General features: G+C 39.1%; 1 protein-coding gene across 3 annotated transcripts in view; it reads right to left on the bottom strand.

Moving 5' to 3' along the window:
• The window catches only part of FHOD3 (formin homology 2 domain containing 3), a gene marked incomplete at both ends in the record, with an annotated part of 373,934 nt that overhangs the window by 325,187 nt on the left and 33,729 nt on the right, over positions 1-15,018 (bottom strand). For all 3 annotated transcript variants that reach the window (XM_080639441.1, XM_080639442.1, XM_080639443.1), the window contains one exon: positions 4,397-4,461. In XM_080639441.1, coding sequence (XP_080495567.1) covers positions 4,397-4,461 — 65 coding nt within the window. The remainder of the gene's footprint in view (positions 1-4,396; positions 4,462-15,018) is intronic.

Here is a 15,018-nt window from a genome sequence, read left to right as displayed (position 1 = left end):
GTGTCATATACTTGGGAATAACCCACTGCAGATTACCCACAGAAGGATGGGGAAGGGTGGGCACACTGTGGATCACTTAAGCACTGTGCTCTGGTACATCTACAACTGCCCATGTGAAAATGCCAATACAACAGGATTGTAAAGTAGTTATAAAGACTAATAATGAAGCTATGTTCAGCAAGACTTGCAATAATATACTTGCACGCTCTTTAGGGTTCTCACTGGATCAAGCTATGAAATGTAATACACACAAATATCTATGCAAATTATTTTTAATACAGAATCATAGAATAGTTAGGGTTGGAAAGGACCTTAAGATCATCTAGTTTCAAACCCGCTGCCATGGGCAGGGACACCTCACACTAAACCATGCCACCCAAAGCCTCATTCAACAGTTAAAAGAAAGACATTGCATAAATACATGAGAGAGCTATAACCATACAAAAATGTAATTTTCTAATGGAAAACATTTTAAATAACCAATTGAGGGTTGTGTTTTGGGTTTATTTGTTTTTTAAATAATAAACTGACACAATGGAGAAGTAAAATTTAAAATACATCTTGCAACATCTGCTGACCTTCCAAGCTACAGTACTCTGAGCAATCCCAGGCCAATACACGTATTCAGAATTATATCAACCTTTGTTATTTGCATTCTTCTTGTATTACATTGTATTAACACCTGAAGCTTATGTCAAACTTATTTTGGCAGATTCATTTTAAGTCACTGTCATGAGTCCCTGTCCAAAACTCATCCTCACTATTGAAAGCAACACTCCCAGTTCACTATCACACAGGACATGTGGCTTAAAAGAGAACATGGGACTTTCTTGGGCTAGGTAGTGCATCCAGATCCATAAGAGTAAATGGTGCCTTTTCTCTCAGAGACCACTTCAAATTTGGAGGGAGAACTACCAAGAAGCAACAAATGGACAAATGAGGCAGCAGCCACAGACACAGCTGTCCAAGCAAGGACATCATGAATAAACCAAGTCACTGTTCGGGAAGAGTAGAGCTTTTAGAAAGCTTTAAAACTTCACTATAAACAAGTTGCTCTGAAACCTTCCATTTAGTTTCAGGGCTAAAGTTTCTGGCACTGTTGGTGTTCACCCTGTAAAGCTACATGCACATTTACATAGGCCCTGATCACGGCTTTAGCTAAGCCTTGTAATTGTTCAATACATACAAATTAAAATTATGTTAAGACATAACTAAATACAAACAAGGCCAGTCATAAGGTTGCCAAAAATACCAGAAAGACTTTTCCCACAGGGTGTTAACTCACAATAAATCTAATTTGAATAAAAGGTCAAATTTGACAGCTTGAGGTAAAAAAAAAAATCCAACAATTGACACTTTTTAGTGTCAATTTATGTGATTTAAGGATTGATCTTGTGCCACTAAGGTCTTTTAACATCAATAAGTTCAAAAGAACATCAGTAATTTACAATTAGTTATGTCTTTGAACAAAACTGGTGTCAGCAATAGTCTTTTGCTATTAAAAAACTGCAAATATTGCAGTTTGTAGTCAAAACACTTACATTTTACTTTTTTAAATTACCTCTTAATTAATCCTGACAATTTAATCAGGATCAAGCCAAAATGGGAAAAGTATTTAGAGGAGATAGATATATATATATTTTTTTAATATATATATATATATACTTATATATAGAGAGAGAGAGGAGATGATATTTATGAGAAAATTTGTTCCTCCATGCTGAAAGTCCTTAATGTGAACATAAGAACTCAAACTGAGAGAGGGAAAAAAAGAAAGTAGTAATACATTAAATTGAGATGCTTAAGAGTGAGTAGCATGCAATAGGGCAGAAAACAATGTTCTAACTTCCACACTCAAGTTATTAAATTGTATTCCTTCCTTGCCTTGCTTAAAAAAAAAAAAAGCACAAAAAACCCCCACACCATCCCACTTGGCATGGGACTTGTTAGAGCTTCCCAAGTCTCAAAATACTGGCCTATAGTCATTCTCTCACACTAAAGCCCGATGGATTCCCCAGAGATCCGAAGTCACTAAAGACGGAAAACTTCATCTGGACATTTGAACATAAACACTTGTGTATTTTCCACAATTTAAAAGTACATGTGAGGAAGAAATAAAAATATATAAATAAATTGGTCCACCTTCCAAACGGAAGAGTTTATTTTATGACAGGAAAGCTATTTCTTGACACCTTTCAGCTGTTCAGAGCAAAGTAAAACCTTGAATGAAAGGATGACAGAAAGCCCAGTGGCAAGGGTACTTCAGAACAAACCACATCTTCTCAGAAAGCAGTCCTAAGCTACCTACTGGGGACTCCGCAAATTCAGTAACACTGCTAACCACAGTGCTCTCCATGGATATTGTGAAGACTGAGAGAAAACAGTCAAAGCAAGATGGTTTCATTCCATGTGACACACTCTCAGATTGCTCTAACTCCTGACTTCTATTCCAAACATGCAGCACATCTTTTAACCTCTAAACCTAATGTTTTTATTTCCAAAAAGACACTAACAGGCAGGTGATGTGAAAGTACACACAAAAGGAAGAAAAGTACCCACTGTGCCAGTGGGTAACAGCCCTCTTACCCCATGACAAGTTAAACTGCCAGACACAGCTCATCAAGCAAGGCCAGTACTGACAACCACAGAGTGTCCTTGCAGTTTCAAACTATCCCATACCAAATGTGTATTTGATATGTAAAAATTAAAAAGAAGAGAGAAGAAACTACATTACATCAAGTTATGGGCTGAAACAAAAACCCTGAAAAACTAAACGTCAGCAGGGGGGTTGGAAATCAGAACCAGATTTTGCATTTGGCTTTTCTGCCTACAATGAGCAAAGCCAAAAGCCCATATCCAAACACACCTCTGCTTGAGGAGTTTGAAATCTGGACTTGCAGCCTGGCTTCCTCTATACTCACTGCTGAATACATCATTGCTGCCAGAGTGTAACAGCACCTGACAAAGGATGACACTTTCAAACAGGAACAATTAAAATACATGCACAGCAATATGCCTAATTGCCCACAGTGAGCTTGAATGCAAACAGGTAACAACAAAGCAGCCACACATGGAAGCTCAGAACCTGGTGTGTTCCAATTCCTCGACGGCTGCACTCTGGACAAAAATATTCACATGAGAACTGTTTTTATAAAACCTCAATCCAGGAAAACGTGAAAACTTGCCTTGCTCCACTGGCCAATAGGCCAAATATTGCCAAGTATATTCCCAGACCTAACAAGAAAAAGCTTCTCCAAACTGTTCTCAATTTCATTAGACTTTGAAGTATCTCTGTTTCTACTCTAATATTTAACACAAAGGCTTGTTCTACTGTTCTTCCTCAAGTTAATGGTAGTAGAGAGAATCTATTCCTGCACAAGGCAGCCTAGAGATCGCTCTCAATGGGAGGTATTTGAGGAATTCTGTAGGTTGCTTATGCTCAGTTCAAATTCCCAAGAAAGGCCATTTCATAACATGTCCTGGGGGCAGAGGATAGAAGTTTAGTTGTATTTAAAGTCCGAATCTTCCAACAGCAGTAGAAATAATACAAAACTCTGACTTTCTCCCCCTCCTTTTAAGGAAAATATCTATGTTTCAATGCTTCAGCTATGATCTCTTGAAGCAGCAACAAGCTGAACATATTAGGGTGAGGAATCTATTACGGAGAAGTTGAAAACAAAACAGGCAACTGTGGCACATACATATAGGATTTTCTTTTAATTTTTTTTTTAAACCAGCCACTCATAACATCTATCATAATATCACCAGAACTTGAGCATTACCTTCGCCACTAACACTCAGTGAAACGTTCTGCTCTGCAGAATGCTGGAAAACACATTAACATCATCACAGCATATCAGCCTCTGTTTACACAACCTTAAAGCTCTTATGACACACACATTATGACTTTCATTAGACTTCTCCTCGTGACAGCATTGTTTTAACCAGGGGTTTTAAGACACTGACACTGTGATAATGACAAATATGTGGCCAAGATCTGCAAGATGTGAAGCAATGAACATTACATGCTGTTAAAATGCACAAGTTAGCTGTCAGCCAACAATTTTTCAGAACCGCTTCCCAATTCAGAACAGTCTTCAGGCACAAGCAAAGGCTCTGACAAGACAGATAACCCAAGATTCTCCAAAGCACACCCAGCCATCTCACCCCACTGTCAAATGCTATGCTTCCCTCGGCTGTTTAACATACTTTATAAAGGATAATGTAACTAATACCGCCTAATTTTAACACACAACAAACAGAACAAATAAATCAATTTACTGGCCATTATCCTCAACTTGGAACACAGCAAGTCTGATTCATACTTCTCAGATTTACTTCCCAGAGACTGATTCTGTTTATTTGCTCTCTTTCAGGCATGTGGAACTTCACTTACCAATGCAGGCATGAACTCTCACCGACAGCTGGGTCCTCAGAATTATACTGTGCTTCTTGCCTCTCCTAAAAAGAGAAGAGGAAAATATATATATATATATATAAAAGTGTAGGGAGGAGGTAGAAAAGTTGGGACAGAAGAAATGAAGTTGAAACTAGGAAAAAAGCTTGGGGAGTGAGAGAAGGTATTACCAGTTATGTCTTTGTTTCTCATCATCCAACTCTATTTTAATTGGCAATACATTAATTTTCTGCAATTCAAGCCTGTGTTGCCTTTGACAGCAATTGATGAGTGAGCTCCCCATCTTTATCTCAATCAATGATTTTTTTCATCTTATTTTCCCTCTCTTCTATTGAGGACAGGAAGAGAGAGCAGTTGGATGGGCAGTTGGCCAAGGTCAACCCACCACAACGACTCTGTAGAAATCCATGTTAGAGAAGTACCGAATGATGACTGCACATTTTAATTTTCACAGAAATATTTTAAAGTTAGGTATAAGTTAAGCATAAAAGATAATGCAAGATCAAGCTAGATATTGCTTCTCTTTTGCATATCTGCTCATTTACCTTGATCAGTCTTTAATTCACAAAGACAGATGCACTTTTCATGAAGAGGCAAAACTGTGTCACCCTTCATTCTGGCTCTCAATCCATCCCAGTCTTAAATGGAACAACTCTTATCTTAGTTAGCTGCTACATTCCTCATTTGTTTTTCAAATTGAAGAAATGCAGCTAATACTAATCGGGACAAGAACACTACTCTTGATCTCTATTGTGCTATAGCTGTAAACTGACATGAGGACATTGCTAGTGCCTTGCCCCTGCACCCAAACCTGCTCACCTGGTGGAAAGTGGGAGGGTAAGAAAAGCCCTCATGTATTTTCTGTTTGTACAGCAGCATATTCTCCCTCTTTTCCCTGGAAATAAATATGCAATTGCTGGGCAAGCAGCTCCAGGAGGACCTCCCTGAGCAGGGAGTGTGGACCAGATAACCTCCTGTGGTCCCTTTCAACCTCAGCCATTCTGTGACTGTGAATTTATTGTGGGAAAACATACAAGAAGCAAAAGTGATTTCAGAACACAGGTGCAGCTTAGCATGTATCATGCAAACCCTAGATCCACTTGTATATACAACTTACAGGCAAATTTAAAACCAGCACAAGCTCTCTCAGTTATATACTTTACAACTCTGCTAAGAGATTTCAGGACAAAACCCCTCACAAAGACATCCAGAAGAATTTTCCACTGACTGTAACTTGACTAGACCAAACCCACTAAATTCCAGATAACAACGAAGGTTCCTGTCCACCTTATTGTTTTCCTGCCCACAGTTGTTTAGAGGAACAAAAATATTTCTCATTATTTACTACAAAAGAACATGTTTTATATCATCTCCCTGAAAAATTTGCAGGGGAAGGCAGGTCAGTGAAGTAGTGACAGATATTTTCACAAAAATATCGTTCTCAAAAAACAAAGGAAAAACACATTAAGAAACTGAAAAAAGTGGTTAACGTGGAACTCTGTAGAGGCCGTAGTTTCAGTTTCAGGATGGCAACCTTTCTCTAGAGATTAAATAATTAAAAAAAAAAAATCTAAAAAAATCCAACTTTAAATCAAATTGCTCTTTAATGGGTCTGCTTGAACATCAGTAGGACAAAGGAGAGAAAGCGTAAACTTTCTCACTTCTGTCTGAAGTGCAGAGCAGCATCATACTATTCCAACCAACAAGAGCGGCCTGCAGCCTGGATTTTAAAGCTTCCTGGAGCAGTTCCAGGTTTAGGACTGACTCCCTGTCCACCTAAACTCCTCCTGCCACTCTGGTTGGACACAGCCTTTTCCTATGCCCGCTCCTGCAGATTTTTAACAGCTGACCCTTCCCACTGGAGCACCAGGACTCCTCTGGAATATTTAGTTTGCAATTGTTGCACAGGGTACCAAATTGAAAATACCAATTGTAGCTTCTGTTACTGATATATAGCCTCCCTCACACAAGAGTCATTACCATCTTACTACAGTATGCTGTAATTCTTCGAAAGACAATAAAAGATCTCTAAACCTCACCCCCTCTATTAGTAGTTGAGACAAAAGGAAGAAATCTCTCTTATGGAAACAAAAGAGGAAGAACTCAGAGTTTAGGGTCTCCATCTGGAACAAAGAAGGAACCATTTTCAATTTCCTTCTTGCCACAGCTTCCCTGCACAGCTGTGATCAAGTAAAGCCAAGCAACCAAGGTGTCAATGTGCCACATCAAAAGCCAGGCCTCAGCTCAGGGTGTGAGCTTAGTTTCTCCTACCCCTGCGCATGGAAGGTTTATCTAAAATAGGACAGTGGCATAGTAGCCTCCTGCTTTGGAACAGTGACCACTGAACTCCCTCAGTGCAAAGCTGCACTTCCTAGTATCTGCCATTTCTAATAGAAAACAATTTTCTTACAGAGATGATGTTGACATGCCTTTTTTCATTTAATAACAGTAGTAATACTTACACTGAGCGAGCATAAAGGATAAGAGTTTTGGATCTTCCAGTCAGAAGTAAACCTGTTTGTGTTTCCTTTCCCCCACCCTTGCCTAGGTAAGAAGCATGAAGAAAGAGTGGCTGGTGCTTCCATTTTCCCTCTCCTAAGACTTAGCTTAGAAAACCAGTTAAGCCAGTAACATAAAGCTTATCTCCTCCAGTTTCACAGATTATTGATTAGGAGCAGGCAGACTAATTTGTGATTCCTAGTACCACAGAGCAAGCATTAAGGATAGAGTAAGCCCTGGCATGTATTCAGGAAAGCAGAAAAACATATGGAATCAGTAAAAAGCTGATGTCTCTGTACAGAGATGGAGAAGGAAAAAGCCCAGTGTTCCTCAACCTGTAAATCCACAGATGGATCCCCAAAAGCCAGATATTATATCTAATACTTGATTTTCAAGGTACCGATGTGAGATATATAGAAAAGGACCTTATTCCAAACTTTTAGCACATGCAAAGGTATGCTTTAAAGCCTCTCTGAGATGTGGCCATTATGCTAAATTTCAACTCTATGAACCATGGCTATTCTTGCCCCTGACTACCCATAATTCCTATTTGTAATCGATCACAAACCCATCTTATTTCCAAATTCAACACTCAGCTTTAATTTGTCAATGACTTAAATACTGGAGTTATCAATAGGTACTTCAAACTTAAAAAAATAATAATTATATATATACACACATATATATACACACACACAGTAGTGTATCACTTCCGGTTTAATTGCAGTTTGAAAATATCTATAGTCAGAATCACACAGGGTATTCAATTATTGCAACGACTGGAAACTAAGAACAGTATCGACAACATTTTGATAGATACTTCCAGTTAATAATAAGCTCTTGACAACTTACCCTATAACAATTCTGCATCTATGTCTGCCTGATGTAACAGCCTAACCATTATGAAAACTTAACACAGATGCTGTTCTTCATGCAAAGCTTTCAAAGCACACATTTAACACATGCTGCACATTTTGTTACAGCCTCTCACAGCACTCAGATTTTTTGGTGGACCATGAAGCTTCTCTAATAATCACGTGTGTTTTTCCAAAAGGAGTAGTTCAATGAGCATCCAACAGCAATCTCTAAGTTCAAGGAGTCACTGACTCCCACAAGAAAAGCCTGGACATTGGATACCACCAGAAGCAAACGTGTGGCAACAGACACACTCTGAAGTGCATTATTTTTGCAACTGGCTTTCCCATTTTCATTTCAGCACCCATGCATTTCCATCTTCACTTGTACACACCCTTCATGGAAAATGCTTCTACAATGGCGTATTGCCTCACAGTCAGTTGCTTCATAGTTTAAGGTGCTCCACATCAGCAGCGAAAAACAAACTATTCCTTGTTGAATGCACAGAGATGGAATTTTTGCCAGAGTTCAAGCACTTGAGTCTATCAGGTTTTCCCTGAAAGAGATCTGCAAGCCAGCACACACACAATAAGGAAAGTGTTTCTTAACCTGCTATTAATCAGACAGCAAAAATCCAAGGCTTCGATTTCAAACCCGTTAAGATACAGTTTGACTGCAGTTTCAATGTGATATGTTTCTCCATTCAACTGCAGATTCAAGAGATGCAAAAAAAAAAAAAAAAAAAGATCTAACACTTAAAATATGTTGTATGAAAGCCAAGTCTTGAAAGACACAGAGAGAGAGAGAGCACACACGTGCATGGAGAGAGACATTAAAAATCTCTCTGAAAGTCATCTGAAAATCTTACCCAAACAAATCATCTTTTTGAAGCTCTTTACAGACCAACATCCAACAATCCAACTGTCATGTTCGAACTCATGTTATCCTCATTGAAGAATGGAAACAAAAGAGCTCAGGAAATAAAATAAATATTAAAAAAGTCTTTTAAATGCTAAGATTCATCTCCAATACACTTCAATGGATGATAGCACTTAGTAACCCATTCTGGTACATGACAGGCAGTTGGAGGCAAACATATACACTCATCTATAAATGAAGTCAGTGAACTACCCTTCCTCACCTCAGCTCTTCCATCTAAAAATTTTTTGTGAAGTCAGAATGTGGCTGCATCCTGTTCTTGCAATTCACCTAATTATTTAGCACAGTGATTTTACTCTGAGCATTCCTGGACCATAACACATTTACTAAAGTAACAATCACTTGACAGTAGTGGCTAAAAATAAACAAACAGACACTATTCAGATGCCTGTTCACTCTTCATTAAAAAATAAAAATAATTAAATCTTGACTAATCCAGGTAGCAATAATCCCAATGGCATATTCCCTAACCAAAAACTGGGCAGGCAAAATCTTGCAGGCTATTGGTGTAAGCCACAGCATGCAAAGGAACAAAGCATGCTGAGACTTGTATGTGTTTTTTCCCCTGTGGATTATTTCTATATTATGTTCTCTGTTTACCAGCATGAATTTAACAAATAACAGGTTGATGGGGCTTTGAGCAACCTGGTCCAGTGGAAGGTATCCCTGCCAGTGGCAGGGAGATGGAACTAGATGATCTTTAAGGCCCCTTCCAACCCAAACCATTCTATGATTCCCTACCTACCTGTATGTCACACAAAAAGTTACATGTGAATGCCAACAAGAGAAAGAGCACCCTGGCTCATGTAACTGTACAAATAAGGACTATATACAGAGTAGCACTGAGGTGCTGAGTTTTTACATCCACTTGCTTTGCCCAAACACAACATTTACTAGGCAAGGTTTTCATCCTTTCTTCCTCTTTTAAACTAGAGGAAAAAAAATAGGATGGAAGAAGAAGTGGGAAAAAATGAGAAACTCGAAGGGGTCAAGTGAAACATTCACGGGATTCAGCAAGTATGCATTATAAGCCACAGTAGTAGTGCCTAATTACTTATTACTAATGTATTCTGGGTACATGTTGGTAAAGGTCTGGGTGGAGTCTTCTGTGCACCTCACCACAAGGCAATAACTTTTGCCAAAAGACAATGAATCACTTTCACACACTGTGAAATGCAGCACATTAAATGGTGGAACATTTGTTCCATTTGTCCCTTTTAGTAGTTCATGTGCAAGCAAATCTCAGAAGCTGGAAAATGAGCATCCCTTTTCCCCAACCCCTTCCCTATTTTCTAACTCATCATGCTGATTATTTCTCTGTTGCTAATTGTTCAATTTTTACACATTAAAACAATAACCTTTAACAGCTCCTAAAATATTTGAGCTGACTTCGGCCTTCACAGTCAGCAAGTAATTATTTTTCAAGAGCAGGCAGTGCTCAAGTCCAGGTTGGATGGGGCCTTGAGCAACCTGGCCTAATGTGAAGCATCCCTGCCCATAGCAGGGGGTTGGAACTGGATGATCTTAAGGTCCTTTCCAACCAAAACCATTCTATGATTCATTAGCAGAGCTGTGTCCCTTTCCACCCCAAAAGCTCAACCCACATAAAATTGTTATCAGCAGGAAGTCTATATTGCTGTTTTGTGAAGCATCAACACATGATCAGTTAAGCCTCCATCTTATATTTTTGCATTAAGAAAATAGACTGTATGAACTGACAAATGGTGAAGATATTTGCATTAGAAGTGCTCTATTAACAATAATACTGCTGCTGGGTAAAATACAAAACCAGAAGATTCATTTCCTCATTTCTTGTGAACCTCACATCACATACTTCAGAGATGACACATCAGTCGACCAATGCTTTCCAGTTCTTAGGTTATATATTTCCCACTGCTGTCAGTAGCTCTCAGACTTGGGCTGTACATTCCTTCCAGGAACCTTTACAGTGGGTAATTTCTGGTCATGTGGTTTTGCTATCACCTGCGCATTGAAAACCCTCTTTGCACTTGGAAAAACAGATGCCTTGAAATAGCAGGATTTCAGATGGATCATTTGACGCTTCTTCCTCTTCAGGAAAAGTGTCTCTCTGGTGCTCCCAACACATCATGGGACCCACGGTTTCAGCTCCAGAAGAACAAAGTACCAGACCAATTTTGTTAGAAGTTCCATAGTTGCAGAGCAGAAGGAAACTGCACCCACATAATAATTTCATTCTCACAAAGGCCCCTTATAACTAACCTAACTGTGACTTATACTACCAAAAGAGAGCTCTAATTTTTTCATAACTACAGTAAGGAAAAAAAAAACCAAAATAACCTGATTGTGAAAGAAATGGGTTTATGATTTTCCAACTTCATTGTTGATACTAAAAAAAAAGTAAAAAATAACCTGAAGAAGAGATTACCCAAAGCGACATGCAACACATTTCAAAGCGATTGGCTTAACTCACCAATTATGCTCTTTCTCATGGTGTGATCAGTTTAACCAGATTCAGCAAGAGCTATTTTAAAACTACCCTACTTTGCAGTGCATGCATGCACATACGTAAGTACATAAAAACAAATTCTACTTTGCACTGATGAACACACTTCTTTGGGTCTCTTTCTGCTTTCTGGAAGTTTTCCATTAGCACGTTTCGCAAGGGGTCCTTACAACCTTACAGGCTCTTAACTGTCCTCAGGCCAGTTATTTCTCCATATTAATTCCATTTAGGAAGTGGGCTTTGTATTTAGTGCTGGGCCATCAATGCTTTTGCTACCAAGCACAGTTACTGAGCAGTAAACATGAAATAAATTACTGTTTTGCTGTACTGCCGTGGTCTTAACCCTGGCAAAGCTGCTAGCTTCCACTGCTTCAGTACCAGAGATGCCAGGCTAGTCAGAGATTTACAGTGGTTTAAGCTGTTAGTTCACAACTGAAGGTTAAATTAGAGACACTTATTTTTATCAGAAGCAGATTATTAGTTTAGTCAGTAGTAATACAAACACACACACCCCACACACAGACAGATGAACTGCCACGGGATAAACAGAATTTGAGCTTGATTATACAAAACTCCCTTGCATTAACCACGGGGAAGGAGCGCAACCATGACTAGTTGCTGTGGAATAGGAAGCATAGCAAGTTCACAGCTTTTACTAATTACACAGCACAAACTCACTCTGCTGCCCACATGCTCCAGGCAATTACTCTGCAATACTACACTGTTTTTTAAATTGCACTGACAGATGGTGGGTGTGCGTGGTGCTGCTGTCATTCAAGGTTTGGATCCTCAAATCAATGGGTTTACTCACAACAAGAGTCGAGTTCAGAGCAGTCCTCCAGTGCTTTCTGGCCATCCTACCTGAAGCCCTACAGATGATCTGTTTATGGAGAGGGGATGGGAAAAGTACTCTTACTGCATTCATTTGCCTCTGGCAATCACTATAATTCAAAAATAGCAAATCTTCAAATGTTTCCACCACAGATACGCTGGTACAGATGTAGATTTTTCCCTTGACAACAGCAAGCTGTGAGTAAATTCTGGGGCAAAGTGGGGGAGAGACGCAGCTATTTTGGCATTGACAACCACAAGCTATAAAATCATGACTCAAGCTCTCAAACAAAGAAGAATATGAAAGATCCCCACCAGACACCATTGCTGTCCATTCTGTCTGAGCTCAGAATGAACAGCAGCACCAACTTAAGCTGGACTCACACAGCCAAAATGGCTTGGGACAGAGTGTCTAGAAGGAATGCAAAGACATCAGAGGTGAAGTGATTTGTCAGAAGTACTTTAAAACAATCTTTCTGCTGAACAGAAGTCTTGAAAACATATTCCCCAAAGAAATCTCCATTGCTGACAATATGACTTCTGAGGAAACTTTTGTGTTCTGAGGTTTAGGACTGCATCACCTTGTGAGCCTTTTTAAGACATGCCCATAAAAACAATTTGGGCAATTCTATGGTAACTTAAATACATAAACCTTTTGATCATTCTTGCTGCTCCATTAAATGACAAGTGAAAAAAGGAAAAGAGCATTACCTGTCACAAGCGCCTTAGCAAAACAGCCAGCCCACCTAAACTACCTCCACATTACCTCCTTACACAATTAAGCACCCAGAGTAACTTGTGTTGGGAGAAAGGAAAAAAAAATAAAATCAAACAAAAACCCCATGGAAACGAGCAATGAATACATGCTAGATTTGAAAAGAATGGCAGTTTTCCTACATGCTCTTATGACCCATTTCCTGGCTGTGACACCTTCTGCAGGGCCAGCCTCATTGCTTGGCCATCCTGACTATCATCATCCCCCCCAAAAAAAAACCCATATGAAGATGATCCTATTCTCCTGAATCCCACAGCTATTCCCAAAGGTGCGAACAGCAGCAGCAAGACTTGTAGACACAGGAGAACAGTCGCATCCTTGTCCATGTTTTGCTCAGTTAGCCTTAGAGGTTGAGCGGGCATGTACATTGGGTTTTTCCCTTCCCTAAATGGAAGTTTAGATACTACTGGAGTAGACAGCAACTACCAAAAACCTCTTTTCATCATATTCAGTAACACAAGTGGTTTCATGTAAATTGTATATGAGTGCATGTGTTTCTTACACCTGTTATTTACAGATAAACATCATAAACCTCCAGCCTGCCATCATTCTCCTCTTTTCTCTTAGAGAAAAATCCTTCCAGTTTTTCACTATGCTCATCCGACCCTTCCAAGAGAAAACAGATACCTGCAGCCTCTCACATAAATAAAAAGTTGTAAAATTGTGTTTCATGCATGGTTTATTTATAAGTCTCCTTTCAGCAGTGCGATTAAAAAACAACCAATCTTCATCCATCATTTTGCCTGAGCAAACAGGAACATTTGGCAAAAAGATGCTGAAAACAGCCAGACCACAGGGCATTCTGGTCACTCTTAATAGGAGTTTCCACAATTCAGGATCAGAAGTTTCATGAATATCCAGCTACTAAATCCTTCATTCAGAGTTCAGCAAACTTCAGTGACTCTGAAGAGCACAGCAGCCTCAGCATAGCGAAAAGGCAGGTCTTGAGGTAGCTTAATCTTAGAAAATTAAAAGCCTTGAAGATTAAGAGCAGGACCTTGAAATGACCCAGAGAGAAAAAAAGCAAAAGACTAAGTCATTTCTGTGGCCAGTCCTCTCCCAGACAGCAGGCTGCTGCTAAGCCCCAGTGTTTGCAGCCAGCAACTCCATCTTAGGAGCACAGGAGTACTTCAGCTCAGCACCTTGGTCTCTACTGGGGAAAGGGTCAGAGCTGCAGGGCCCAAAAATGGAGTTTGCTAGAAACCTGGGATGGAGACATTACTGGCTGCATTTGCTATCCTACGTCTAGAATATTCTTTTTTTCTGGATAACATCACGAGTTGCACTTAGCCTGAAGTGATGATGTTACTAAGTCATATGGGGAAGCTACTGAACAGACTTCTAAAGTTCTAGTTGCTCTTTATCATCTTATTGTTCTCTTGCAGCAAATTTCACAATTAAGAGGATGCCTGCACACACACACAAAGTACACAGAAACATAATCTGATTTTTCAGCTCAAAACAACATTGAAGAGAGACAATTCCAAGCAGCACAGTTAGTTCTACATGCTTTGTTTGATTGTTTTATTTTTTTTCCCTTAGGATAGCTACCACAGAGAAAACTAGAATCACATTTCAGGAACAATTAATGTAATTGATCTGATGTGCCCAAAGGAGGCAGAAAATAAAACAAGGTAGAAGGTAGCTTGCTATTTTCAAGTGCAGAGTTTGTCAGGAAAAGCAACAACTGATCTCTCTCTTGCCAAATTGCTCAGCGATGCCAATGCGGGGGATCAGAAGCAATGAAGTTAAAACTACTAGAATTAGCAAGGACATATTGGTGCATGCTACTACTACAAAAAACTATCAAAAGAAAGTTTTTCCTTCATCTTACTGCTTTCAACTAGTTATAAAGTTAGCTGGAAATAAGAACCTGCTATTCTTTGCAACAATTTTTATCACCTCTACATAAAACTGAAGACTAGATCAACTTCTTTACTCAATGCTTCTACAGTATAGGAAGGATCCATTCAGTTGTATTGGCTACCATGTCTATTGAAGAATTCTCTTCTAAACAATTTTATTTCTAACAGCACTGCTTCTTTATCTGCCAAAACTTACAAAACAAGCCCAAAACAGTGTGTATGAGGACAGACACAAATGCACACTTAGGTATCTCTAACATTTTATTTAAAATTCTCCTCTACATAAAATAATCTTCAGAGGCACAGTTTAAATTTGTAAGAAGTATTCAAACAAAAGCAAGTTAGCTATCAC

The sequence above is a fragment of the Psittacula echo genome (genome assembly GCF_963264785.1).
Source record: "Psittacula echo genome assembly, chromosome: 2".
NCBI lineage: Eukaryota > Metazoa > Chordata > Aves > Psittaciformes > Psittacidae > Psittacula > Psittacula echo.
Note: the sequence above shows the minus strand (reverse complement) of the source record. Positions and strands in the feature narration are given on the sequence as shown.